Below are 26,214 nucleotides of genomic sequence, written 5' to 3' on the forward strand. Positions count from 1 at the left end.
GAGCCACAATACTAGCCCCCTGGGTATGGTGGATCCTGGTATTTACAGGATGCCCTGAGGACAGCACAGGATAAGTGTATAGAGATAGGGCAAAGATGCAAATGTTGATGTACAGCCTGGCACCCTTAGGTGCCATGTAGTGCTTCGAGAACAATCTACACAATTGACACTAATACGTCCATGCCCATCTTATTAAGAGCCATGCATTTGACCATGTACGGTCATTGAGGGCTAAGGAGCCCAGCTGCTCCAGCTCTCAGCCCCCACCCACATCTCCAGACCCTGGGCTGTGGAGAAGAAGCTGCCCTGAGGTAGGACAGTGATAAGGCCGACTCAAGCTCTCCATCACTGTACCCCATCCCCAGGAATCTCCCCTCCAGGTTGCCTGAGACACTGACCCTCAAAAATCAAGTGGCAAATTCAGCTGTGCAGGAAATCAAAGTCTCCTGGCACCAGATCTCTGTGAGCACGCAGGCAGCCTTGGCCTTGGGAATTTGAAAGGCAAGGCAAGGCTGAGACATGGAAACCATGCGGAAGAGGGTGTTTCACACCCATTTTACAGATGGGGAACACTGAAATACACATAACTGATTCCACTGATCTGAAGCTGGCTTAGTGCCTGCTGCTTAACTGTGGGGGCTAGCAGAACTGGCCAGCATCAGGGTTGGTTCTACGCCAAAAAGTCTGTCCTCTTCTCTGGCCTGGCACAAACAGCTCAGTTGGCTCTAAATTTAGAAGCTTGAACGTGGGCAGGAAGAGGGGTCCAGGGGGATGTGGCGCTGCAGCTTGGCACGGCACCCCAGTCCCTCCTCCAGCCCGGCCTTGCATAAAGGGAACAAGGGAAGGCAATTCCCAAGCAGGACTGGCGCGTTTCCTGCCCAACTGAGCCCCCTGGAACAACAGGAAAAGCCTGCATGAGGGAGGGTTGGGGTAAAGGGGGACCAGAACAAGATAGCCGGGGTCACTTGGAAGGGAGTCCCTCCTCCACCTTCCCCCTACAGGGACACACACGTCAGGGCAGTGCAGCAAGCAACTGTTAAGCACCAGCTGTATGCCTGGCCTCAGGGAATGGATAAACAAGCAACTCCCAATGTATCTATTGTCTCGCACACTCATGCAATACAACATGCATGCATTAAGTACCTACTGTACGCTAAGCCCTTTTCCAGGAACTGGGACAATACTGAGTAAGCACTGTGCTTCCCACCAGGACATTTCACTGCTTTCTTCACTCTCTCGTTCACTCAAGCTAACATTTAATAAGCACCTACTGCATACAAAACCTTGTGCTAGGAACTACAAAGACAAAAGAGGCAACATGCTGTCCGAGACACCCAAGTCTCAATTTGTCATTAGTTTTATTCACGCTTTTGTCCGCCCCCATGTGATTATTAAGCACTTGCTGTCTTAATAATCTAGCTCTTACTAACCTTAATAACCTAGCTCTCTACTCAGCACTATGAACCATGGTGTGAAAGAAGACATGCCCCTTTAAGGAGAAGAGTACGCCTCTGTGGTGTCTGTTCGTTGAGCTTGGTGTTCCTGGGTGCTGGGCGCTGGGTTTCAAGCCAGGGTGCAGAACTGGTATTCATCATCTACCACATCCATTCCTTCCATCCTTCTCTGAGTGCAGTAAGTGCACCTGCAGTGCCTGCTCTGGGTTAGGGACAGAGAGATGCCTCCTTCAGGGACAGCCATCCTGTCACCTGTCACCATTTAGCTGTCCGGTCCACCAAGCACACATTAGGTACCAACTGCAGGAAGGCACTTCCAAATTGTAATAGAAATTTGGGATGACAAGAGCATCTTAGGGGCAGGTGTTAATATGCTGGCTAAGCTATCAGACTGCCTAGCTTGGAGACCCGCCTCCAGCTCCCTGCTATGGCAGACCCCCGGGAGGCAGTGGCAATGGCTCAAGTCACTGGCTTCCTGCCCATTACATGGGAGACCTGTATGGAGACCCTGGTTCCCAGCTCCAGCCTGGGACCAGATGTGGCAGGGTATTTGGAGAGTGAAATGGAAGACAGCAGAGTTTAATCTATTTGTTAAATAAACAAAATGCTTAAGCTGATTTTGTTCCAAAGGGTTTTGAAAATCACGGGTACATTTTTTTTTTTTTCAGAATGTGTTTTTTCATCGACTTTAAGAGCCCACATAGATGTGGATATAGTTTTTTCTTTGCACCAAAATGAAGTTATCTTTTCATTCTATTTTCCATGCACTTTTTGAAGCAGCCTCATGTAGCACGTACTAGGCAGATTGAAGAAACAGTCTGAAGTCCAGACCTGAAGGGCGTCCTAGAAACACCACTCATAGCATCCTACGTCAGTGTCCGTTTGAGTCCCAGCTGCTCCCCATCCAATCCAGCTCCCGGCTAAGACACCTGGGAAAGCAGCAGGAGCTGACCCAAGTGCTTGGGTTCCTGCACTCACATGGGAGACCCAGATGAAGCTCCTGGTTCATAGCTTTAGCCTGGCCTAGTCCCGATTGTTGCAGCCATTTAGGGAATGATTCAGCAGCTGGAAAACCTCTCTGTCTCTCTCCTCTCTCTCTCTTTATAACTCTGCCGTTCAAATAAATAAATCTTAAAAAAAAAAAAAAAAAAACACTGGCTTGCACACTGAGGTTCCCATATCAGGAGCCCAAGGCACTACCCCTAATTCCTCCAAGCAGGTGGTAGGAGCTGCAGGTGGGTGGGGAAGGAAGGAGGGCAGGTGCGTTCAGCACCCAGGGAGAAACAGCTGCACCAAGGGGAAGACACGGTGATCCAGGAGGTGTTTCAGACGGCGAAGTGTGAATCCTCAAAAACTCCAGGAATATGCTAAGTTTAGCACAGGAAGGGGAAACTCAACCCACACCTTCCGAATGTGGCATGTTCCACACCAAACTGCTGCCATGGTCCCGCTCCTGCTGGCCAGGGCTGCTGCAGGCTCGGAGTCATTGGCTGGTTGGTCGATCCGGGAGGACTAGGTGGGGCATTCAGGTTGTGCCCTGGGCACAGCACCCATACCTGGGGCTTGCTCAGGAAGCATCAGCTGGCCAGACTTTCCTTCAGTCTAGGTGCAGTGGGGACTTTAAATATTCTTTTTTTTTTTTTTTCAGTTTAACTTTCAGGAGAGTGAGAGAAGTCTTCCTGCTACTCTCATTAACAGCCAAGGCTGGACCAGAACCCCATCTGGGTCTCCCATGTGAATGATGTAGACCCAAGGGCCTGAGCCATCACCCGCTGCCTCCCAGGGTGTCCTGCCTTAGCAGCACACTGGATCCAAAGCAGAGGAGCCGGGACTGGAATCAGGTTCTCTGGTATGAGACTTGGGCATTCTGCAAGGCACGTGACCTGCTGCACTGCACGCCTGCCAAGGCGTGTGGGTTTGAACCCCACTAGCATATTGGCCATCCTCCCACTGAATGAGGGAGGGACCTGGGTCCCCCATTCCTCATGACTGGTCAACAGAGAACCACAGAGGTGACCTTGCTTCACAAAGGCCACTCACCATCTGCCTTCTCGGCCCCAACCAAGTGGTTCGCATGACCTGGTGCTGCCATGCTGTGGGGAAGCTCAGGCCACAGGCGACAGCTTCCTTTGGGAGCTCCAGACAACCAGTCCCAGAGAGACCCAGCCTGGGAGTCAGGTAGGCAGACAGAGAAGCCTCCAGAAGATTCTAGCTGCCAACTGCTCAGGAACCCCAGACACAAAGAGCTGCAGTCCCTGCTGAGCCCTGCCTGACTCTGAACTCACGGAAGCCATGAAAGCATTAAACACAGGCTACTGTGCTTGCACGGGGCTTGTCACGACAACCCACAACCAGGCCCCCAGGCTTCTCCCTTTCTGTGTCCCTGTCCTGTGGGCCCACACAGCCTGGGAGGCCCTGACATGCCAAGAAACATACGGCAAAGCCCTGTGCATGCCGCAGCAACTGGCATGAACATCTTCCCAGAGGGCTCCCTGCTACCTGCCCAGCCTCCTCTTCCTGGCCTGGCCGCCACCCTGCCCGATTAGCCTGGGAGACAGGGCGGCCACTGGGACTGACCTGCACTCACGTGGCAGGTGGCCGCTTTGTTCCTGAGATGAGGCTGAGGTCATCCCTCTGAGGGCAGCGCACAGGAGGACAAAGGCTGCTTTCTCTGGGAGAGGCTGCTCGCACGCAGAGCCAGGAGGAGTGGCCTGGCCCGCCCGCCCGCAAGGGAAGGTGGCCAAGCAGGCCGGGTAGGACCCAGGCAAGCCGGAACAGCACTGGGGGGCTGGCACGTCCCCTTCACCGCCCCCCCCCCCACTAGGCCTTCCTTCCACGGGGACAGGGCAAGGTGCAGAGAGGCCTTGAGGCAATGCTGGATAAATTCATTAGACTTTGACAAGTTAAAAAAAAAAAAAAAAGCAAGTATGCCTGGGATACAGATCAAATTATAAACGCAGACTAACACAGCACAGGTGCCCAAGCTAGACAGCCTGGGCTGAAATCTCAGCTCCCACACTGGGTGGCTGTGTGACCATATGCAAGTGACTCCACCTCTCTGGGCCTCATTCTTGCTTACCTGCAATTACGGGAGTGGCTCCCTTGCAGGAAATAAAATGCAGATCAAATGAAACACTATACCAAGTGCTTTGTCCCACACCTGGCTTTCACAGGCTGCACCCCATTCCCACCTTGACTGGCAATCCCAAGTAGGCATGAATGGGGTGTGGCAGAGGTGATGCAGTTCAGTGAAGCTAGGAGAGTGGGTCCTAATACAATGTGACCCATGTCTGCCTAAGAGGAGCAACATAGCTGGTGGGATTCTGCCTTGGCCACCCTGGCAAACTCAGGGACTGCACACAGGAAGGACAAAATTCAAATCCATTACTGGCTTCCTACATTTGTGCATCACCATAAAACCATTACAGTGCTGGCGCCAGCACTGTGGCATGGTGTGTTATGCCACTGCTAGCAACAGTAGCAGCAGCTCATATGGGTACCTGTTCAAGTCTGGCTGCTCCGCTGCTGACCCAGCTCCTTGCTAATGTGCCTGGGAAAGCAGCAGAAGACAGCCCAGGCACTTGGACCCCTGATACCCATGTGGGATACCTGGATGGATTCCTCAGTGGCACAGGAACAACTTTAACACCTGCTTCTCCAGACACACACACACACACCAAAGGACAAAGAATTGTACCTGTTCTGAGAAGGTGGGTGCTGGGGCCTGTGTTGCCAAATGGCAGGAAAGACCACCACCTGTGGGACATTGGCAGCCCCTGTGGGTGCTAGTGCAGGTCCTAGCTACTCCACTTCCCCTAGCTCCCTGCTACTATACCTGGGAAAAACAGTGGAAGATGACCCAAGTGCCTGGGCCCCTACATCACATGGGAGATCCAGAAGAAGCTTCAGGCTCTGGCTTCAGCCTGACCCAGGCCAGCCATGGCAATTGCAGCCATCTGGGAAGTGACCCAAAGGATAGATGATCTCCCCCCACCCCTTTCAAACAAATAAAGGGAAGGGAAGGGAATGGAAGGGAAGTGAAAGAAATGAGTTGTCACAACAGGATTTGTTAGAACAGGGGCTCCCTCTAGTGTCCCAAACTGGAGCTCACTCTGCAAGTGAGACAACCAGCAACTTGTGACTGGGTGAGTTAAGAGCCAACATTTGGCGCTAGCGCCATGGTGCAGCCAGTTAATCCTCCAGCCTGCTACACCTCCATCTCGTATGTCTGTTGGTTCGAGCCCCAACTGATCTAGTTCCCTGTTATTGGGCTGGGAAGGCAGCTGAGAATGGCCAAGTGCTTGGCCTCCTGCCACTGGCATGGGAAACCCAAACAGACTTCTTGGCTCCTGGCTTCAGCCTGGTCCAGCCCACGCCATCATAGACATTTGCGGAGGGAACCAATGGATGGAAGATCTCTGTGTCTCTCCCTCTCTCTGTAACCCTGCCTTTTTTTAGCAACATTCTTGAGGAGAAACGTGCACTTATTAGCTGCCTACTGTATGCCAAATGTTCTCTGTGAGATGCTGGCATATCGTCTGTTGAGAAAGGTAAGCCTCCTATCTCTAGACAAAAGGCTCAGAGAGCCACAGCTGCTTACTGAGGTCTGAACAAGAACTACTGGATCCAAGCGCTGGTGCTGTGCTGCAGTGGGTTAAGCTGCTGCCTGGGCTGCTGACATCTCCTATGCAAGCACCAATTCAAGTCCCAGCTGCTCTGCTTCCAACCCAGCTCCCTCCTCATGCACCTGGGAAGGCAGGATGACCCACACGCTTGGGGCCCTTCAACCCATGTGACAAACCAGGACAGAATTCTGCATTTATGGTCTTGGCCTGACCCAGCCCCAACCACTGGAGTGAACCGCCAAATGGAAGACTGCCTTTCCCTCACCCATGTCACTTTCCTCAATAAATAAATAAACTTTAAAAAAAAAATTAAAGAGAGCTGAATGTGAACCCACATCAGGCTAATCCCCCTGCTCTAGACTTCAGTCCCATCCTCCACTACATGCCCACAAGGAGGCAGGAACCTCAGGGAGTCGTCACAGGGCAAGTGCACCCCAGACTCCTGGGTCCTAGGAGCATTCTGCACCCTTCATGTACTGCTCCATGTCCGCAGTCTCAGGCTTGGCATGTCCCTTCTCACGGCTCCAATCCCTGAAAACCAGCCATGATCGCTTGTGGTCAGCCAGGGCCATGGTCTGGAGGCCCTCCACTGCCAGCAGGGGGCACCTAAGCCATGAGCACAAAGCTCCAATCAGCAGGGACTAGAAAGTGGACAAGGCCTGGGGAGCTAATCTGAATGTGTCAAGGACCCGGTGGGGGGATGGCATGGTACAGAGGGTTAAGCTTGCAGCATGCAAAGCCAGTTTCCATCCCAGCTGCTCTGCTTCTGATCCAGCTCCCCACTATCATGTCTGGGAAAGCAGCAGAGGATAGTCAAAGTGCTTGTGTTCCTGCATTCACATGGGAGACCCAAATGAAGTTCCTGGCTCCCAGCTTCAGGCCTGGCCCAGCCCTGCCTGTTGCAGCCATTTGGGCACTGGCCCAGTGGATGGAAGATCTCTCTGATCTCATGACCACACCTCTCCCCTGCTCTGGCCACCCCCACTTCCTGACTGTTCTGTAACTGGCCTGCAGGACACTTGCACTGGCCAGGACACTTGTACCATCTGTTCCTTCTCCCTCCCGTGCTCACCTACCCACTCCCAGTCCATTCCTGCAACTCTCTTCAAAGTCTCTATTCAAAGGTCACCTTCTCAAGGAAGCTCACCCAGCTTGCGCTAAGCCTTCCTGTCTGCTTCCAAACAGAACACTGGAGCATTAGCTCCTGGTACAGGGACCCTGAGTGTCTTCCCCAAGGAATTCAGAGCAGGGCCTGATTCTGGTGCCTGGGCCAAGCTGAATAGGTTCAACACCAAGATTAGCCCATGTCACACCTGCTATATACCAACCTATAATTGCATTGGCTTGTAGAGTCCTCAGGATGTCCCGCTGGAAGTCTGGCATCATTATTTCTATCTCACAGAGGGCAAGCGGGCGTCTGGGAGCTGGAGAGACTGGCTGCAGGCCCCAGGCTCCGTGAGGAAGCATCCTGAGAGGATCGCTGCCCCTCTGCCTGTGACAGGGCCTAAAAAGGCACCAAGGTTGAGGTGGAACCACAGCCTCTGGTGACGCACATCCATCCCACAGCTCTGAACTCAGGCCTCAGCTCACTCGGCACAAAAATAGCCAGTTCTTCTCTTTCAGCCACATGTGCTACTAAGCCAAACCAGACCCTCGGCACAGGCAAGCCAGGCCTGAAGTAGCAACAATGAGAACAGCTATTGAGGGGGTAGGAGCCGAGCACCAGGTACAGCACTGCAGCTCATGGCTGTCCCAACCTCACAGCAGCTATGCTGGCCAGTCGGGACATCCACTGAGCACCTACTGTGTGCCAGGGTCCAGGATTCCAAAGTGGGCACACAAATAGCCTTCCTGCTATGGTCCTTAAGTCCACCAGCTCTGGAGTCTGACTTCCCAAGTTCAAATCCCAGCCTAGGCCCTCCTTGGCTGCCCAGAGTTGCAGATTCTTTCAAATACAAATCATATCTGCCAGTTGGAATGTAGTCAGGATGCAGGGAGATACTACAGGCTCAACAGAGTGCAAGAGAACAAAACATACCATGACCATCACCACCAGTGTCACCCAGAGGAGACCGCCAGCTGGGGAAGAGGTGAGCCAAATGGACAAACAGCAAAAGAGCCACACACTTGGCACATTTAGACTTTGTTATTTGAAAGTCCAAGAGAGAGATGGATCTTCCATTTGCTGACCACTCCCCAAATCTCCCCCAAATGGCTGCAACAGCTAGGGTTAGGCCAGGCGGGGGGAGCCATGAACAAGGAACTCCTTTCAGGTCTACCAGATAGCTAGACTCAAGTACCTGCTGCCTCCTAGGTACATTGGAAGGAAGCTGGATCTGAACCATGGAGTAGCCAGGACTTGGACCAGGCACTCTAATACGAGGAAATGCAGGTGTCCCAAAGAGAGCCTTAACTCTGAGCCAAAGGCCCAATTCCACTTTCTTCTACCCCCCCCCCGCCCCCAAATTAAAATCCCATCAAGGAGTGGAATGTGGAGAATGCAAGTTTAGCAACCACAGTGAAAACCTGACACTTTCCTGGGAGCTCCAGGGCAGAGTCTGAAAGTGGGGGACAGTAAGGAGGGTACATGAAGCCAGGACACAGGGGTGCAGTTATTGTCCTCAACCTCCAGGTCTCCCAAGGAGCTGTTAGAATCTTCTGTAGGTCTCCCATTCACTGGACCAGCCTAACTCCTCAAGGCTACCCCAGCTCTTAGCTAGACGCTAAGCATCTCCCCACCACTGGCCCCCGACCCAGTGCTGGGGCTGACAGAGCAAGCCAGCCAGGCTGGGGGCCTGGCCCAGGAAAGCAGGGGGTGAGCCCTGCCCTGCCCAACTGCAAAAGAACATGAGAGAGGGCAGGGAGACCCAGGATCAAACCCAGGTTCCTCCACTTCCAGAGAATTCACCTCTCTGCCTTCAGTTTACTCAGCTACGGAATGGGGGTAGTGGACAGTGAGATTTAGTTGCGGGGGCTTTCCAGGGAGGGTATGAAGAGGCAAGTGAGGAAAGCACACAGAACAGGCCAGGGACTTTGGCAAGGTTCCTAAGTGATGCTGGAGGCAATAGTGGCTATCATTATTATCACTGCAATTCTAACTGACAGCAACCAGCTGGAAGCCACCACTACTCCAGCAAGACCAGGGACCTGGGCCCGCCCGGCTGGGCTATCTCATCGACAAAAGATACTAAGTAACTCCAAACAGCCAGGGCAGTGCAGCAGCCACAGGCTACAGTTACTAATGATCTGAAACAGAAACTCCATCTGGCTCCTCCCACTTCCCAGCTGCTACATGACAACCAGCTGTAGAAGAACTGATCTCTGCAATGATGGACGATTCTGGCCACCCACAGGAAGCCACCAGCGACCCACCAACAAGTGACAGCTTTGCAAGAAACCTGTTGCAGCCCACGGCCGGCTTCCCTTCTGAGAAGTCACCCAGGGACGTAAAACATGCTACAGATTAAGAGCTGAGCAACATCCTCACATGAGGCCATATTCAACACCAGAGGACTGCCCCAGGGTCCCATCATGGGAGACTGGCTGCTAACCACGCAGGAATACGGAGCAGGTGTAAACATGTTTACAAAGCATTTCTCAACAGCAGGCCAAGGCTCGTGTCACCCACAGACATGCCCAGAAATGGGAATCTCCCATCCTCATTCATTGGTTTGTTCACTCATCGGGCAGCTCGAGGGCACCTGCCATAGATAAACTTTACAAAATGCAACCTGAGACCCCGCAAAAACTGAGGAACTAAGCAGTTTTTTTTGTTGTTGTTTTTGTTGACTTTGGGTGCCAGGATATTTGAGCCAAGCTTTTTCTTGGTGTTGGAGAGAAAACTGGAAGGAGATTGTGCCTGGCAAGACACGCAACAGTCCTCCCAGGCAGCTCCCTACCCTACCCGATGCCAGGAGTAGCCCTCAGGTGTCACAGATGCCCCCCAGGCACTTCCAAGCATCCTGGGCAGGGCCAAATCACCCTCCCTCTCCAGGGCAACCAATGGAATTTAGTCTGTGGTGATCAGCAATGCTAACAGCAGTTTTCTTTTCTTTTTTTTTTCTTAATGAAAGGCAGAGTGACAGACAAGCAGAGACCTTCCATCCATTGAGTTCAGTCCCAAAATGCTCACAACAGCCAAGGATAGGCCAGACCAAAGCCAGAAACCAGGAATGCTGGGCCTCCCCTGTGAGTGCCAGAGGCCCAAGCATTGGACCCCGCTCCCAAGTCCCATTGGAGCTGGGACTTGAACTCAGACACTCTGATACAGGAATCAAGTGTTCCAGGTAGCTGTGTAAGGGCGGAGGCTGTTTGAGAGTGGTCAGGGGAAGGTCTTCATCAACAGGTGATAGCCATCCACTAGGGTCCCAACAGCCTCGAGGAAGGACAGTGCGGAAGGAATGACTGACAAACACCCAAAGCCACGTGGGGATGGGGAGAGGGGACAACCCTCAGCTGGCCCTGTGAGACAGGACAAGGCTGCCCAGTCACTGTGAAGCTGAAGGTGGCCTCCCGGGAAAACAGAAAAGCTAGTCTTCTCTGAGTACCTGCTGGGTTTCAGAAACCAGCAAGACACTTGGCAGGAACCATCCCAATTAGAGAAGGAGGAAGAAGAGGCGCCACCCCCACACCCCCGACAACCCTGTGCAGACAAGGAAGCTGAAACTTGAATCAAAAGACCACAGGGCTTCACCACAAGCCAGCCAAAGCCCATGGCTCCTGAACGTTCTGCCTCCAGAGCCAACAAGCAAGAGTTGGCCTATCAGTGGTGTGGGCACGGAGCTGACCCTCAGGCTTGGCTTCAGTCACATCACGGAGATGCTGGTATCATAGGTAATATATGCAACCAGCAGGGAGCCTTGTGGGGCCTCACCTGCCGGCTCCCACAACTCCTGCAATGCTCAGCTTCCTCTGGGGAGGCTCTGCCAGACCCCAAACCTTGCACCCCAATGAGATCATGATCCCTGTAGCATTACTCCCAACCCTTCATTCCAAGTTCATGGCCCACCAGGCCAGACATGAGGCCCCACAAAGTCAGGGGACCCTGTCTGTCCCACTCATCCCATCGGGCATCGGGGTCTTCTGTGAGTTACCTGGAGTCTGGGGGTTTTCTGTGCCAACAAAGGCTGCCCAGTATGGGCTCCACAAGGACACTCAAATGTCTTTCAGCAAAGGACATGGGGCCTAGGGGAGGGGCTCTTGGTTTTGAGCTGTGCTAGGCGGCTCAGGGTAGGGGGGTAGGGGTGGTGCTGGGAGGGGAGAAGCAGCCACAGGACGCTTTAGGACGCTTCCTAAAGTTGTATTTTTAGGAGCTCCGGAAAATTGCCTGGGTGAGAAGGCATCTCAAGTATTTGCAAACACACAGAAGAAGGGCGAAAAAAAATAATATTTTCCAAGACTTTTTCTTCTGGATCTGCTCAACCCCAATGGCCAAACATTCTGGAAAAGTCTTAAGACCATTCGCCACTCAGCATCCTTGGGGGCTCACAGAGCTCTAATATACATCACTGTGGGTCCGGAAGAGGACATAAGGACCCAGCAAAGGACAGCACTCTGCCCAGGGACACACAGCCTGGCAGTGTGGGAGCCACAAGCACTCCCCAGCCGGTGCCAACATCACATCAGGAAACACTTCCGTCTGGGGTCTGCCTCTCTCCCAAACAAAGACAGAATGTGACGGGGGGAGGGGCAGTGCTCTCACATGGGGTTTTCACTAAGTTTGGGGCAAGGGAAGGAGGGAGCCAATGGCATCCTTTCACCCTCATAAAAGATGATACACACACACACATGCAAGCGGGATCCCATTTCAGCACAGAAAAAGAAATCATTGAAAGAGGCCTTGTTGAGAACTCCTCTGGCTCTCTCTGTCCCCCGCTACCCTGCCGGGAACCTCCAGGGAGGGGGCTCCTCTTCCACCTTTCGGGGACTGCACACCTATTCTCCTAGACGGGACTCAGCCCCCTTCTCAACGGACTGCCCTTCCCCCCCAACAGAACTTTCACGTCCCTCCCCAAAAGCTCTCCCCCGGATCAACAACCACTTCTCACCCAAGTCAAAACCGCTGCTAGCAGCCAAGCCTAGGAGGAAACTTGGCACGTACAGAGAGGGCAGGTTGAGGGAGGGGGGCAGGAGGAAGAGGATGAGGAGGAGGAGAGGGGACAACGGTCCAGGCCCACACTCACCCACAGATACTGCAGCAGCTTCAGCAAGCTGGGGCAGTAGTAATACTCCATGCCTGGCACCCTGGGTTCTGCTGTGAGCCCTGGACGTGTTTTCCCGTTCCCCCTCTGGAGGGGGTGGCTCTTCCCACTCCGTTTGTCACGCCCGGAGTCAAGTTCAAGGCGGCATGAATCATTCAGAAGCCAGCTCAGCTCAGCTCACCGGAGGCCACCACCACAGCCACTCCGGGGGCGGAGAAGCCACAGCTCGGGTCCCCAAGCCCCGCCTGCAGCATCTGGGGGGGTTGGGGAGGTGGAATTCCTCCTGGACTTCATGCTGGGCTCCTCACCACAACTGGGGAAGCAGGGAGACTGCATAAACAGAGGGTGTGCATTGTGAACATGTGTGAACACGTGTGAACACGTGTGTGCGTGTGTGTGTGCATGTGAGGGACAGAGCATTCCCCTGGGTGGGAGAGAGCATGTGTGAAGTGTGCACTTTCAGACATGTATGTGTGCAGCTGTGTGTCCATGCATGTGTGAACAGCAGTACAAGTGTGTCACTGTGCGCTTTTCGGCACAGGCGTGTATGTGTGTGTGCAAATATGACAAGTAGTTTCTGTGTGTTTTGAGCATGCGTGTGGGAGTGCATGGTTGTGTGCGTGTGACTGTGTGAGCGCACGTTGATGGGCCTCCTCCCCACCGCACAGACCACACAGGAAGGGGCAAGTGATCCTCCCCGCCGCTCCCCGAAGGAAATACATTGGCTTGGGGGCTTCACAGGCTCTCAGCGCACCTGTTCGCACCACTCCCCTTCCTCCTGACCTCAGCTGAGGTCACCTTCCGCAGGAAACGAGGCCCAGAGAGGCTGGGACGTGGCCAAGGTGGAAACAGCGTGGGCTAGACCAGGCCTCTCAACCATCAGTCCTGGGTCTGAGCACTCCTACCAGGAACAGGGCAAGGGGAGTCTCAGCCCTCAGAGAGCTGTCTCCTCGGACGGTCCCAGGCCTCAGTGGTGACTTCTGTAGAATGGGATGAACTAGACACCCATGACCGGGTTCTGAGGATGTGGCGAAGGACATTAAGGCACCGAGTTCAGCCCTTACAGGGGTACGGTGAGGGAGGTGGGACCTGCATCTGTCCTGATGAGGCAACTGGAGCTGCTATCCAACGAGGAGGCAGACCCATGCACCTCCACCCCCTCTCACACACACAAAGCCACAAAGCCCGGCCACGGTGCAGCGAGGAGCACAGAGAGCTCCCATAAAGGACGCTGCGCACGTGAGGCTCCTGCCCGGGGCCTCCAACTTCGGAGAAGGCAGAGCGAGGTGTTGGGGGTACAGGCAGCCAATGGGGTAGAGGAGCCAGGTACCTGTTCTCACTGCGACACCCTGGGGACCACCTTTGCTAAACCCTTTAACTCCACTGCAAGGGAGAGCGGCCAACAGGAGGCGCTCTTGAGCCAGGGAGAACTCTCCCAGTATGGGTCTGCGCTCTGGCTCCACTCTGCTGCTCCAGGCCTGAGTACAGCTCCTCGCCCTCCTGCCCTGGCATGGGCTGAACGCCACCCCCAAAAGCACCCTTCCGTGCAGCAGCACACGTGGATGCGACTTATCCGGAAAGGCCTCTGCCACTAGCACTAAGACAAGAGGACCCTGCACTGTCTCACGAGTGCTACTGCTTAGAAACCAGCCCCGCTTCAAAACATGGAGCTTGGGGACTAGCACGTGGGATGCCCGGCATTCTGAACGGGCAATGGTTCGAGTCCTGGCTGCTCCACTTTCAATGCAACTCCCTGCTAAGGCACCTGGGAAAGCAGCAGAGCATGGCCAAGTGCTTGGGCCCCTGCACACACATGGGAGACTGGGGGGTGGGGAGGCTGCGGAATGCTGGTTCCCAGCTTCCTATTGATCCATCTGGGAAATGAACCAGCAGGTGGAAGAGCCCTCTTTGGTATATCCATATGTGTGTGTGTGTGTGTGTAATAAATTAAAACAAAAGTTGGAACTTGATTTCCCAAGAGGTGGGGCCCTTGCTGGGTGACTGGGCCCCAAGGGCACTGCTGGGCACCTTCAGGGGCTGCATCTTGTGCTTCCTGGCACGTGAGGACACCCAGATGGCACCATGTACAACCTGCCAGCAGATTGCTTTTGTCTTCCCAGCATCCAGAAGGGAGAACAGACCATGGCTGCTTAACCAACCTTCAGTCTTGTGTATTACAGAAACCGACCCGGCTGAGACCGAAGCGGGGGGCGGGGTGCCACATCCAATCCCAGAAGAGAGGCAGGAGAACAGAGGGGAGGGCCAGGTGAAGGCAGAGACAGACACCAGAGGGATGCAGCTAGGAAGGATGGTGCCAGGAAGACCCGCCTGTGGCTGGCAAGATAGTAGCTGGGGGAAGGATTCTCACAGGAGCCCCTGGGAGGACCAGGGCCTTGCAAACATATACCCCCTTTTTCTTGACCTGGCCCCTCTTCTTCCCCTGAGCGGCTTCTGCCCAGGTGGAGGCCTCCATGGTCACCCTGCCCCCACCCGAAGCCCCCATCCCACTTCAAGACAGGTTCCAGGCACTGCTCAGGCAGTCTGGCCTTCGTTTTTGATTCCTCCACCCCCTGCCTGGCCAGCCTGGTTCCTCCCTCCTCCCATCACGCCTGCCAAGACCTTTGAGTAGCTGTCACTCATCATTCATTCATTCATTCATTCGTTCATTCCAAGAAAGACTGAACATGCCTAGAACCTCCTCAAACAACCAGGATGCTCAGCTCCTGGTAGAAACCAGCCAGTCCTCCCATGCTGGTCCAGTTCAGGACAGGCTCCTGGGATCTGTGTGCCAGCCACACACTGAGACAGAGCCACCGTGTGCATCGCACTGCGTCAGCCACACACACAGGGGCCAGGCCAGTGGACAGGCACCCCTCCTTCAAACACTGATGATTCCCAAAAGCTCAGAAGCCTGTGCGGGGGCAGGGGTGGGGGAACTGAGACCCAGGAGAGGGGCTGGCACATCTCATACAGGAGGAAGGGAGTCGGACAGCCTCGGCCCAGCTCCAGCCAGCTGTGTCTTGTTTCGCTGCTTGCTTCCCCTCTCCGGCCACCTGCTCCTTCGTGTGCAATGAGGATGATGGTGGCACCTGCCCCACGGCGACAGTGGGAGGCAGCAGTAAGAGAACAGAAAGCTCGACATGACATCAGCGCTGCCATTCTGAGAAGCAGCAGCACTTCCAAGAAACTGAAAACTCAGCCCAGGACACGGTCCTGTTCCTGCTCCTAATGTGGGTGGAATCGGATGACAGCCATCCCGACAAGGGCAGGTCATGGCTGGAGTCCCCGTGGGCCTCAGAATGTTCCTCTCAGGCAGCATCTGAGACGTAAGAAGCCAAAGAGCACATGGTAGGACCTGGTGCAGTGGCCTAGTGGCTAAAGTCCTCGCCTTGCACACGCCGGGATCCCATATGGGCGCCAGTTCTAATCCCAGTGGCCCGTTTCCCATCCAGTTCCCTGCTTGCAGCCTGGGAAAGCAGTTGAGGACAGCCCAGAACCTTGGGACCCTACAGCTGCATGGGAGGCTTGGAAGAAACTCCTGGCTCCTGGCTTCGGATTGACTCAGCTCTGACTGTTGCGGCCACTTGGGAATATTTTCCTATGTCTCCTTCTCTCTGTTTATATGCCTTTCCAATAAAAAGCAAAATAAAATCTTTTTTAAAAAACAAAAATAAAAACATGTCTGGGTTTCAATTGTTTTTGTACCAAAACCAACTTGTCTTTTAATTCCTTTAGCTGTAGGACTTGTTGAAGCCACCTGCACTATGAAAAATTAAACAAGAGCTCAGAAGTCTGGACACAGCGTATTCAACACCGCGTTCAGGAGCCCCCAACGTGGCTCTCGGAGCCTCTCCCAGGCCACGGCCAGCTCTCAGTGGCACAGAGGCCCTCCCCGGCCACAGGACATCTGAAGCCACTGAAAATACAGACATTTGTCAACCCCTGAGTCCCGGGCTTGACCTAGCAACTGCCCTCCAGGCCCCCGGGGACGAGGCTGACTGCAGGAGAGAGAAAGGAGCCTCAGAGTCAAAGGGAAGTGGATCCACACCACAGACTGCTGCCTGAGCACCTGCCGGGACTCCATAAGTAGCCCCTGACCTGGTGCGCAGGGACAGCCAGCAGGCGCACGGCAGCCAGGAACTGGGCAGAAAGCTAACTGCTGAGGAGCACGCTGCTCCTTCCTGAGGTCCTGACGACACACATGCTCAGGCACCTGGGAAAAGCAGCGCAAGATGGCCCCAGGATGGCCCCTGCTACCCACGTGAGAGACGCAGGTGAGGCTCCAGGCTCCTGGCTTCGAGCCTGGCTCAGCCTTGGCTCCTACGGCCATCTGGGGAATGAAGCAGCAGAGGCAAGAGCTAGGTTAGTAAGCTGCACACCTATAGCAGGCCTGTTTCACAGTGTGCAAAGGATGTGTCTGGATGGAGGAGCAAGAGGAAGGTGAGGAAGAAGAGCCAGCTACACCAGGGACTGAGGTCAGAGGGGTAGCCATAGACGGACCTTCAAACAGCCTCGAACCCAAAAGGCAGTGGGAGAACCCGCTTCCCACCCGCATGGAAAACCTTCATGGCACCCTGCGAGGAGCTGGGTAGTGAGGCTGTGGGAGCCGGGGTTAGCACTGGCATGGGCCTGGGTTCTAATCCCAGCCCCGTTCCTGCCACAGGGTACCCCCAAGATAGCCCGTCTCCCCACCCTGACTCTCCCCACGGACACCAGTGAACGCCACTTTCCCCCTCCCAGGAGAGGAGCTCAGTAAAACACTGAGTGGATCCCCAGTCGTGGGGCCTGCTGAGAAAGGTGGACAAAGCCGAGGGAGGCGGGATTTTCACCCTCATGGGGTCCACAGCGGGCAGGCACATGATAGCACTGGAAGAGGCTAGTGGGCTTGGAGTTGAAGGGATTCAGGAAAGGGTGCAACCCAGGAGGACTTCCTAAAGGAGGTGGCAAGGGGCTGAGGATTCAAATCCAACAAAATGTTCCCTTTGTCAAGCTTAAATAAAGGATTTGGCAGAACAAAGCAAGTTGAACATGACAGCTCTACCCTGCCCCGTGGCAGTCATTTGTGAATACTGCAAGTGGCACTTCGTTTATTATTTTTGGAGGAAAAGGGGCCCGGCGCGGTGGCGCAAGTGGTTAAAGGTCCTCGCCTTGCACGCCCGGGATCCCATATGGGTGCCGGTTCTAATCCCGGCAGCCCCACTTCCCTTCCAGCTCCCTGCCTGTGGCCTGGGAAAGCAGTCGAGGACGGCCCAAAGCTTTGGGAACCTGCACCCGCGTGGGAGACCTGGAAGAGGCTCCTGGCTTCGGATCGGCATAGTATTGGCCCGTTGCGGCTCACTTGGGGAGTGAATCATCGGATAGAAGATCTTCCTCTCTGTCTCTCCTCTCTGTATATCCGCCTTTCCAATGAAAAAATAATAAAAATAAATCTTTTTTTAAAAAAAAGATATTTTTGGAGGAAAAGGAGAGATTAAAAAAAGAGAGAGAGAGAGATCACGGGAGGAGGAGGGGCAGAGGGAAGAGACAGAGGAGAGACAGCTCCCATTCACAGGTTCACTCCCCAGAGGCCTCCAACAGCCAGGGCTCAGCCACATCAAAACCTGGAGCCAGGGGCTTCAACCGGGTCTCCCATGAGGGTGGCGGGCAATGCCTGTCTTAACGTGCAAGGAGCAAGTGGGCCGAGAGAGCAAGCCCACCCCGCAGCCACGGGGGCCAGGGCACTGTGTAATCCCTGAAACCACAGGAACACAGCAGAGTCCCGCAGCCCTGAACTGAGTCCCACAGCGATGCCCAACCCAGGCCAGCTCACTGCGGCTCCCCAAGCCCCCGTATCTCTACAGAGCTGCTGCAAAGGATTCAACGCAGTCACGCAGTGCAGCCACCCGGGGGGGGGGGCAGCTGGGTTGTCCCATCCACCTGCCCACTGCCTTCCTGAGAGTCTAAAGTAAAATTAAAAGGAGAGGGGGTGGGGGAATCAGAGAAGAGGGCAAGAACTGGCAAGAACTCACATAAAAATCAAGCTCACATGCTTGGCTTGTACAGTCGGACGCCACGGCCATCGGGACTGGGAGGCACAGGGCCAGCGTTGATGCCTTCTGCAGAGTACCAACCGCCCTGGCCTCCCCTGCCCAGTCTGGCTTCGGCTGCAAGGTTTCCAGGACAGACAGAATGCCCAGGGGAAGGCCTTGATAAGTAGATTCAGACACCCCCAAGATGGGGGGACAAAGTGTTCCTTTAGGAGGCACCCCATGAGCCTCGGCCTGGGGCCACCTTCCTACCTCTACCTGGTCAGCTGCTACTCAACCTGTGAGACACCCAACTCAGGGGGTACCCTGAGTCTTGCTGGCTGCTCCCCTGTCACCCACCATGGCTTACTGAGGTATACACACACCTGCTTCCCTCCTTCCCTCCCGTGCCCAGCTGGCAACTCAGCCACTCGACAGCTGTTTGTCGTGTATTCTCTGCTGATGACACAGGTGAGAAAGAAATTAGGGCCCTGTGATCTTGCGCTGCTGGCTTGGTGGGGGGCTGGGGAGGGGGGGAAGTTAGGGAACAATGATAAGGGCAGGTGGGGTGAGCATGGTGAAGGCACGAAGCAGTGGAGTGGGTTATAATGGTAGTCGGGGTGCCGATCGGAGCCCCAGTGGCACCAAGCCAGATGTCCCTCAGCTGCCAGACAGATATGCAGAATATGATCCATCCGTGTGATGGGCCCTTATTCAGCCGGAGAGAGGAAATATGGGGTAGGTGTTTGGCCAAGTGCTTCAGCCATCGCTGATGCCCCCATTCCATACCGAGTGCCTGGTTCGAGTTCCCGTAACTCCACTTCCCATCCGGCTTTGGTGCTGACGCAGAGCCTGCGAGGCAGAACGTCATGGCTCACCTGCCCAGATGGAGTTCCTGGTTCCTGGCTTCAACCCAGCCCGGCCCTGGCTGCTGCTGCAACCATTTGAAGAGTGTGCCAGAAGATGAAAGATTTTTCTCCATTCTGTCTCTGCCTTTCAATCAAAAGTATAAGAATGTGGGGGCTGGCATTGTAGCATAACAGGTTGGGCCAATGCTTGCAATGCCTGCATTCCATGTGGGCGCCGGTATGAGTCCTGGCTACTCCACTTCCTATCCACTTCCCTGCTACCTGGGAAATCAGCAGAAGACAGCCCAAGTGCTTGGGCCCCTGCATCTGCATGGGAGACCAGAAAAAAGTTTCTGGCTACTAGCTTTGACCTGGCCCAACCCAGACCATTGTGGCCATTGAGGGAAGTGAACAAGTGGATGGAAGATCAGTCCCCCATCCCCCTCCCCCATATTTCTCTTTCTCTCTTTAACTCTACCTTCAAACACATCTTTTTAAAAAAAAAAAAAATTAAAAGTTTTAAAAGGAATACTGCAGTGATTTAAAGCTTGCAAAAGGCTTAGAAACCACAGCCCTACAAGGAAAAGCCCTGCCTTGAGAAGCTAGGAAGAGAGTTAAAAATAGCTGAAGAAATATGTAGAAATAGATGCAAAAGGATTTGGTTGGCTGAACCACATCTATATATGAAATTACAAACAAATTCTGGGACAAGAGCCCTTGGAATCCAAGACTATTTCAAAAAGTCGTAGAAAAAATGGAACTAAAAGATACACTGACTTTGATGCAAGAAGAAAATCTGAAATCCATGCCTTTGGATATGTTTTCAAAAGCATTCATATAAGGGATGGTACCATGGCATGGTAGGCTGAGCCTGAACCTGAGGTGCTGGCATTCCATATGAGAGCCAGTTCGTCTCCCTGCTGTTCCACTTCTGATCCTGCTCCCTGCTTATAGCCTGGGAAAGCAGCAGGGGATGGTTCAGGTCCTTGGGGCCCTGTACCCACGTGGGAGACCTGGAAGAGCCTCCTGGCTTCAGATTGGCTCAACTCTGGCTGTACAGCCTTTTGGGGAGTAAACCAACAGATGGAAAATCTATCTCCTCTCTGGAGTTCCACCTTTCAAATAAAAATAAAAACAATCTTAAAAAAAATACATGCACGGGTTTCCATTTTCTGCACCAAAATAAACTTCATTCCATTTCCCAGGAATGCTGGAAAGCAACCTTGCATTCCTGAGATGGGCTGAGCAATCAGTGAATTGCTTTGACTCATCTTCCGGGTGTGTGTGTTTTTTTGTGTGTGTGTGTGTGTGTGTGTGTGTGTGTGTGTGTGTGTGTGTGTGTGTGTGCAGGACACACCTCTAAACCAGGATCAGCAAATATTTACCACACTCCAAGTCAGCCCAGATTGGAAACAGTCCTGACACGCGGCCATGGCACGACAGATAAATACACTGTGGTTTATCCCACCCCCCCACAGCAGACACAGCAAAGGAAAATTACAGGTTACTGCTGCATATGGCACCATCCTAAACACATCTCATACCTAACACACTGCCCAGAGGGTAGTGGGGCAGGGGAAGCTAGCCAGACACAGGCCCCGCACTGCAATGCCACAGCCTGATGATGTAACATGAGCTATGGTGATGGGAGGGAGCAGAGGGGTTCCCCTTTGGGCTGGGGCTGTGGGCGGAGGGGCTCAGGGAGCTCTCGGATGGGCCAGAAGAGTGTTCGCTGTCGCACTGGGCAGCGGGTGACACACAGGCCCACATCGGTCATTGGGACTGGACTGGCGCACTCCGCCGCGCGCACACAATGCATTGGTGAGAAGGGACACCTGGCGTGCAACAGGTGTACCCCAGGACAGTGCCCGCATTCAAGTCTCAGCTCTGCTCCTGATGCCAGCTTCCTACTCACGCGCACCCTGGCGGGTGACAGGCGCTGTGCCTCACATGCTTGGAACCCTGCCAGCCACTTCAGAGACCCAGGTGGCATTGCAGGCTCCTGGTTTCAGCCCTAGGCCATTCCCAGCTGTCTGCAGGCATTTTTAGATGAGGTGGAAGAGAGCGCTGGGGGGAGGGAAACAAACCAGTGGATGGGAGATCTCTGTCTCTGCCACATCCTCCATCAATCAAAGTCACTGAGAACTCTTTTTGCAAAGAAGGCAATGTGCCAAGGGTGCCTGGGTGGGCAGGGCCACACTGCCTGCTTTTGGCTCAGAGCCTTCTTGATGGCGAGGACCCGGTGGGCAGCGTTTAATGAGACAGCAGTAGAGCATGCCTCCCCTGCTGCCTGTTCTGTCCCTCCTGCCTGCATCCCATCCTGGACATCTCCAGAAGGATTAAGGCCAGGGTGGCATCTAATGACCTCCTGGCTCCCTCCCCCTGGGGGAGGGGGTCTCTCATCAGCTCTGTTATCATCTGATAGGGTTTCCAGTGAGTGTGCCCAAGGACCCACACTGGGCAGGTGATGTCACTGCTCTGGGTCTCTGTCTGCCTCACTTGTGAAAGGGTGGCAGTGGGTGCTGGGGTTAAGAGGGTGCTCCTGGGAAAGGTTAAGGGCCTCAGGGTGTCATCATCCAAGCTCCATGACCTGCAGTATCTGGAGTCTCCACAAGGGGACACCCAGGTGCCAGCAGGTGCAGTGGAGTGCCACCGGTGCTGTTTTCCAAAGCGAGTAGGTGTCTGACCCTGTCACTCAATGGCTGAGATCCCTCACAGCCTTGTCACTCTCCCCCTAAGAGCCTCCCCAACCCCAGAACCCTGGGACCACCAGGTGGTGCTGCTGGAACCAGGTCCAGCTTGGTCAGACTCAGTTCTTCTACCTGAGGATTCTGTTTTGTGTAGACACAAACAGATCACCACGGAGCAGTGTCTGTGACGCCACAACACCTTGTGCGTGTGAATGACACCGTGCCGGGTGCCGAGACAAGGGGAAAACAGACAACTGCGCGTGGTTTCCCTCACAACCACCACAAACTTTGTCAACAACCTCACCATCCTGCCTGCTTCCCAGGAAGCCCCTCTAGGAACGCGCTCTGCGTGGCGTCCACCAGAGGGTGCCCTGGACCATACTTGCCCTGACTCCCCAAATGTCTTTCAGAAAGCATAAGGCCAACCCACTTATTCTTAACCCTGTGCCCTCTCCACAGCAGCCCCAACTACTGCATCTTCTCTCTCACCATCTTTGCTGAATAAAACACATCCCAGGACCGCCACACCTGTGGCCCCCTGCCTGACACTCTCTCGTTCTCCTACACGCCCAGTCTCCTCTAATTCTTAGTCCTCCCTCAGAGAGGCCCCCTGCCCTCCTAATGGGAAATCTCCCCCACTTACCCTCTCCCCAGTCTCTCCTGAGGCTACAAATTCCATTTTCTTTTCTTCATAGACCTTACTAACACCCCCGAAGTCCCCTCTTTGGGGCCTGACTCCTTGGATCAGATCATCTCCCCAGACTCAACAACGATGAGTTCTGGGAGGGCAGCAAGTCCACATGTCAAGTTCAATGCTGGGCCTGAAGGGTCAGGACTAACCCAGGAGATGGGGCAGATGTGTGATGGATGTCTCAAACGCAGTGATCACCCTGGATCATACAATCATTTGTTCATCATCTATTGAATGTGAGCAATTCTAAGCCAGGAGATAAACTACCCATCTTTACATCATATATATTTGGAAAACTTATTGGGTTAAAGATACATGGATGGATAGATGGATGGATTTAGTGACTTGTATGTATGTACCTACGGTTGATTGGATGGATGGATGGATGGATGGATGGATGGATGGATGGATGGATGGATGGATGGATGGGTGAGTGGACAGATGGATGGGTGGGTGGACAGAGGGATGGGTGGGTGGACAGAGGGATGGGTGGTGGACAGAGGGATGGGTGAGATGAGTGGACTAGAGGTTAAACGCCTAGATGGGTAGGTGCACACACAGATGGAAGGGTAAATGGGTGAATATAAAATATCATCAGGACAGAAACCTCAGGCACAGTTGATGCTACAGCCTTGAAGACCCAGAAAACAAAAGCCTTCTGACCTTGCCGGCTGGTTCTCATCCAGAAAATGAACTTTAACCAGCGGAGATATCAGTACTTTCCAAGAAGCAATTCACAAAGGGACTTGGCACATTTCAGAGAGCTCCTAGGTCGGCCAAGGGCCACCCAGCTGCTGCACACTCACGCCCACAGTCCATCACCCAGCCTTACCCGGGTCGACAGGGTCCCTCTAGCTGTGCCAGCTCCACCGTCCCACCTGGCCTTTCCACCCTGCTCCCCGGCAGGGATGTGTCCACTGCGCCCCAGATACCCGATCCAGGGACATATCTCACCTCCCAGCATGCTGAGCCTGGTGTGGATCCCACCAACTCCCCCGCCCCGCCTGGGGAGCCCTTGACCCTTGAACAAATTCAATATGATAATAAAGCAGGTGCAGCTCACGTCACAGCACCTGGCATACAGCCAGTGCTTGGTAAAACAGAGCTGTCCAAACCTTCACCACTAGTTACCCAAACTCTGGCTGTTCTTTCTTATTCACAGTCATTGCCCTGAGGCAGTTGCTGCTGGTTCCTGACCTGAGGGCCCACTCTCTTCTCCCTCCCAAATCCTCCACTCCCATCCCCGGCCAACACTAGGCTCCCCTGATGGGAAACCCCTGAAAAGTGAAAGAGAGAAATCCCAGCCCAGCAGCACCAGATGGAGATGCCTCCCCACCCTCAGGGCCTTAGTCTCCCCAGTAAAACCCCTAAGGTCTAGGGAGGCTTCCTGGCTCAGCTGGAGCTCAAGGGCATGCAGGAGAGGCCCCGCCCACAGTTCCTCCCTCCTCCCACCTGATTGAGGAGGAGCTCAGCTGATCCCTAGGATTCACCTTTGTCCTCAAACAGGCCCACAAGTTCAGATACAGAGTGGTGGAGCCGAGGCCACCGCGGAGTGCAGAAAGGGTAGCAGAGGGAACGCGTTTGCCAAAAGCAAACCAGGCGGGTCTAAGACGCGTGTGTCAGCCACTGCGCTGCAGACCCTTCCCTCAGGACCACCGGGGCTGCTGCGCAGAGGCCTCCTGCAGTCCACAAGGTCACATCATCTCCTGCACCTGCTGCTGTGCCAGGGCACCTGCTCCCGCCTCAGGGAGGGGACAGTCCTGTCCCTGCCACAAAGCTTCACACAGGACCTCCCTCCCAGGCCAAAGCCATGACGCATACAGACCCCGCTGAGCAGAAGCGGAAGCATCTCCGAGAGACCACCTCGTGGGAGCTGACGCAGAGCTCAGAAGCTCCGGATCCCACAGACATCAAATCCAACACAAGAAAACCCCGGAATTCATCCAGACACAAGGGGAAGACTCCCAAAACCTCGATCTCTGCTTATAAGCAGAGCGAGAGGAAGCGCTGGGCCAGGAAGACAGAGCTAAGCAGTCACGAGAGGACACAGTGAATGTGACAACAACCAGTCATGACAGTGACACCGGCTACACAACAGCTGTGTCTACAGCATCGGGTCCCACGCCAGCCCCCAAGAGTGGACACCACTGTCACCCCCATTTTAGGGCTGAAGAGACTGAGATCAGAGACACACGAATATACACAGGTCTAGGACCGGGGAAGCAGAAACTCTGGCTCCAAACCAGGCTTGGCTCACCATGGCCCCGTCACAGCCGACCACACCTGCCTCCCGCAGAGTCTGAGTGTACCCCAGCAGGCACCCCCGAGCCACTTTCCAGAAGGAACAAAAACGCAGAGACGGGAAGCTAATTGCTCACGCAACGCAAGAGGCTGAGATGAGCCAGTGTTGGGACTCGAACCTAGGACTTCACGTTCCCTTTGCTGCGCCATGCTAGGAGCTCCCCAGCCTCATGGGAGAAGTGCAAGGGGGCAGCTCCCCCAGCAGAACCACCACATGCCACACAGATAGACGCCAGCTCGGCCAACGCAGCCCTCGACGCTGGCGTGGCAGCCGTGACCAGCTCCACCTGGGAGTGTGTCTCCAGCCACACCGCTGTCACTCACCACGAAGGGCCCGCTCCTCTTGTCACGGTGGAAGCTGCGGCTCCTGCGGGGGCTCGAGGCTGTAGGGGACACCTGCCGGGGCGGCTGCTCAGCTCCCTTCTCAGGGTCCCGTGGCGGCACCTGAAAGACACAGCATGAGAGAGTTTCCTGGGGGCTTTCCCACTTACAGAACCAGAGGGAGCCATTCTGTGCCAAAACCGACAAGGAGGAAAATGAAGCTCCCCAGAAAAAACCTCTGCCCTAAGTGGCCCAGCCTCAGCCACTTAAGAACTACGTGAAGGGAGACTTAAAAAACCCCGGCAACAATGCCCACATCCCATGCCAGGGTGCCTGGGTTCCAGGCACCACTCCAACTGCAGCTTCCTCCTCACACACCCTGGGAGGCAGAGAGTGATGGTTCAGGCACATGGGTCCCTGCCGTCCTCAGGGGAGCTCCTGGGCTCAGCCTGGCCCAGGCTCGCCTACTGGGGAGTGAATCTGCAGATGCTGGAAACACACGCACAAATTGGTGGAAAAACACACACCCCCAGTTGCCAGCTGCTAAGGGCGATGCAGAAAAAAAGCACTCGGGTGCAGGACCCAGTGAAGCCACCAGGGGGCAGACGTGCATAGATACCAGGAACTGCCCCTCTGTATGGTGTCCCTTGGACGTTAGCAAGTCTCGCTACCACCAGCGAGAATTCTTGGGGACCTTAGTTTTAAACATCACCCTCAGCATCCAAACACTGTCTTCTTCCCTTCCCCAACAACCTCCCGCTACACACACACACACCTGGGTTTAAATCAGTTCTGTGCATACCCGTACAGCCCCCGACTCAATCCCAGGTGTGCAGTGGCCACTGCCCACTCACCATCTCCACCTGAGATCTACCTGCCCGCAATGGAGCTCTGGATTTTCCCCCTGTCCAAAAGTCCCTTCTTGCCCCCATCTGCCTGCCCCCTCCCCAAGCTGGGCTGGCCAACATCCCTGGGTCATCTACATTTTCTTCCTTTCCTCAACGCCTCAAACCAAGGCCACAAACCTGCACCCCAGCTGACGCAAAGATCTGTTTGTGAGAGCCAAACACAACAAAACT

At 54.5% G+C, this 26,214-nt stretch overlaps 1 protein-coding gene across 1 annotated transcript in view; it reads right to left on the bottom strand.

The window, feature by feature from the left end:
* Nucleotides 1-26,214, bottom strand: part of KIAA1671 (KIAA1671 ortholog) — a 93,186-nt gene that overhangs the window by 53,989 nt on the left and 12,983 nt on the right. Inside the window, exon 5 of the mRNA XM_041003595.1 lies at nt 25,139-25,258. Within this exon, the coding sequence (XP_040859529.1) occupies nt 25,139-25,258 (120 nt within the window). The remainder of the gene's footprint in view (nt 1-25,138; nt 25,259-26,214) is intronic.

The sequence above is a fragment of the Ochotona curzoniae genome, unplaced genomic scaffold (assembly GCF_017591425.1).
Source record: "Ochotona curzoniae isolate NIBS_2020 unplaced genomic scaffold, NIBS_Ocur_1.0 scaffold_274, whole genome shotgun sequence".
Classification (NCBI taxonomy): domain Eukaryota; kingdom Metazoa; phylum Chordata; class Mammalia; order Lagomorpha; family Ochotonidae; genus Ochotona; species Ochotona curzoniae.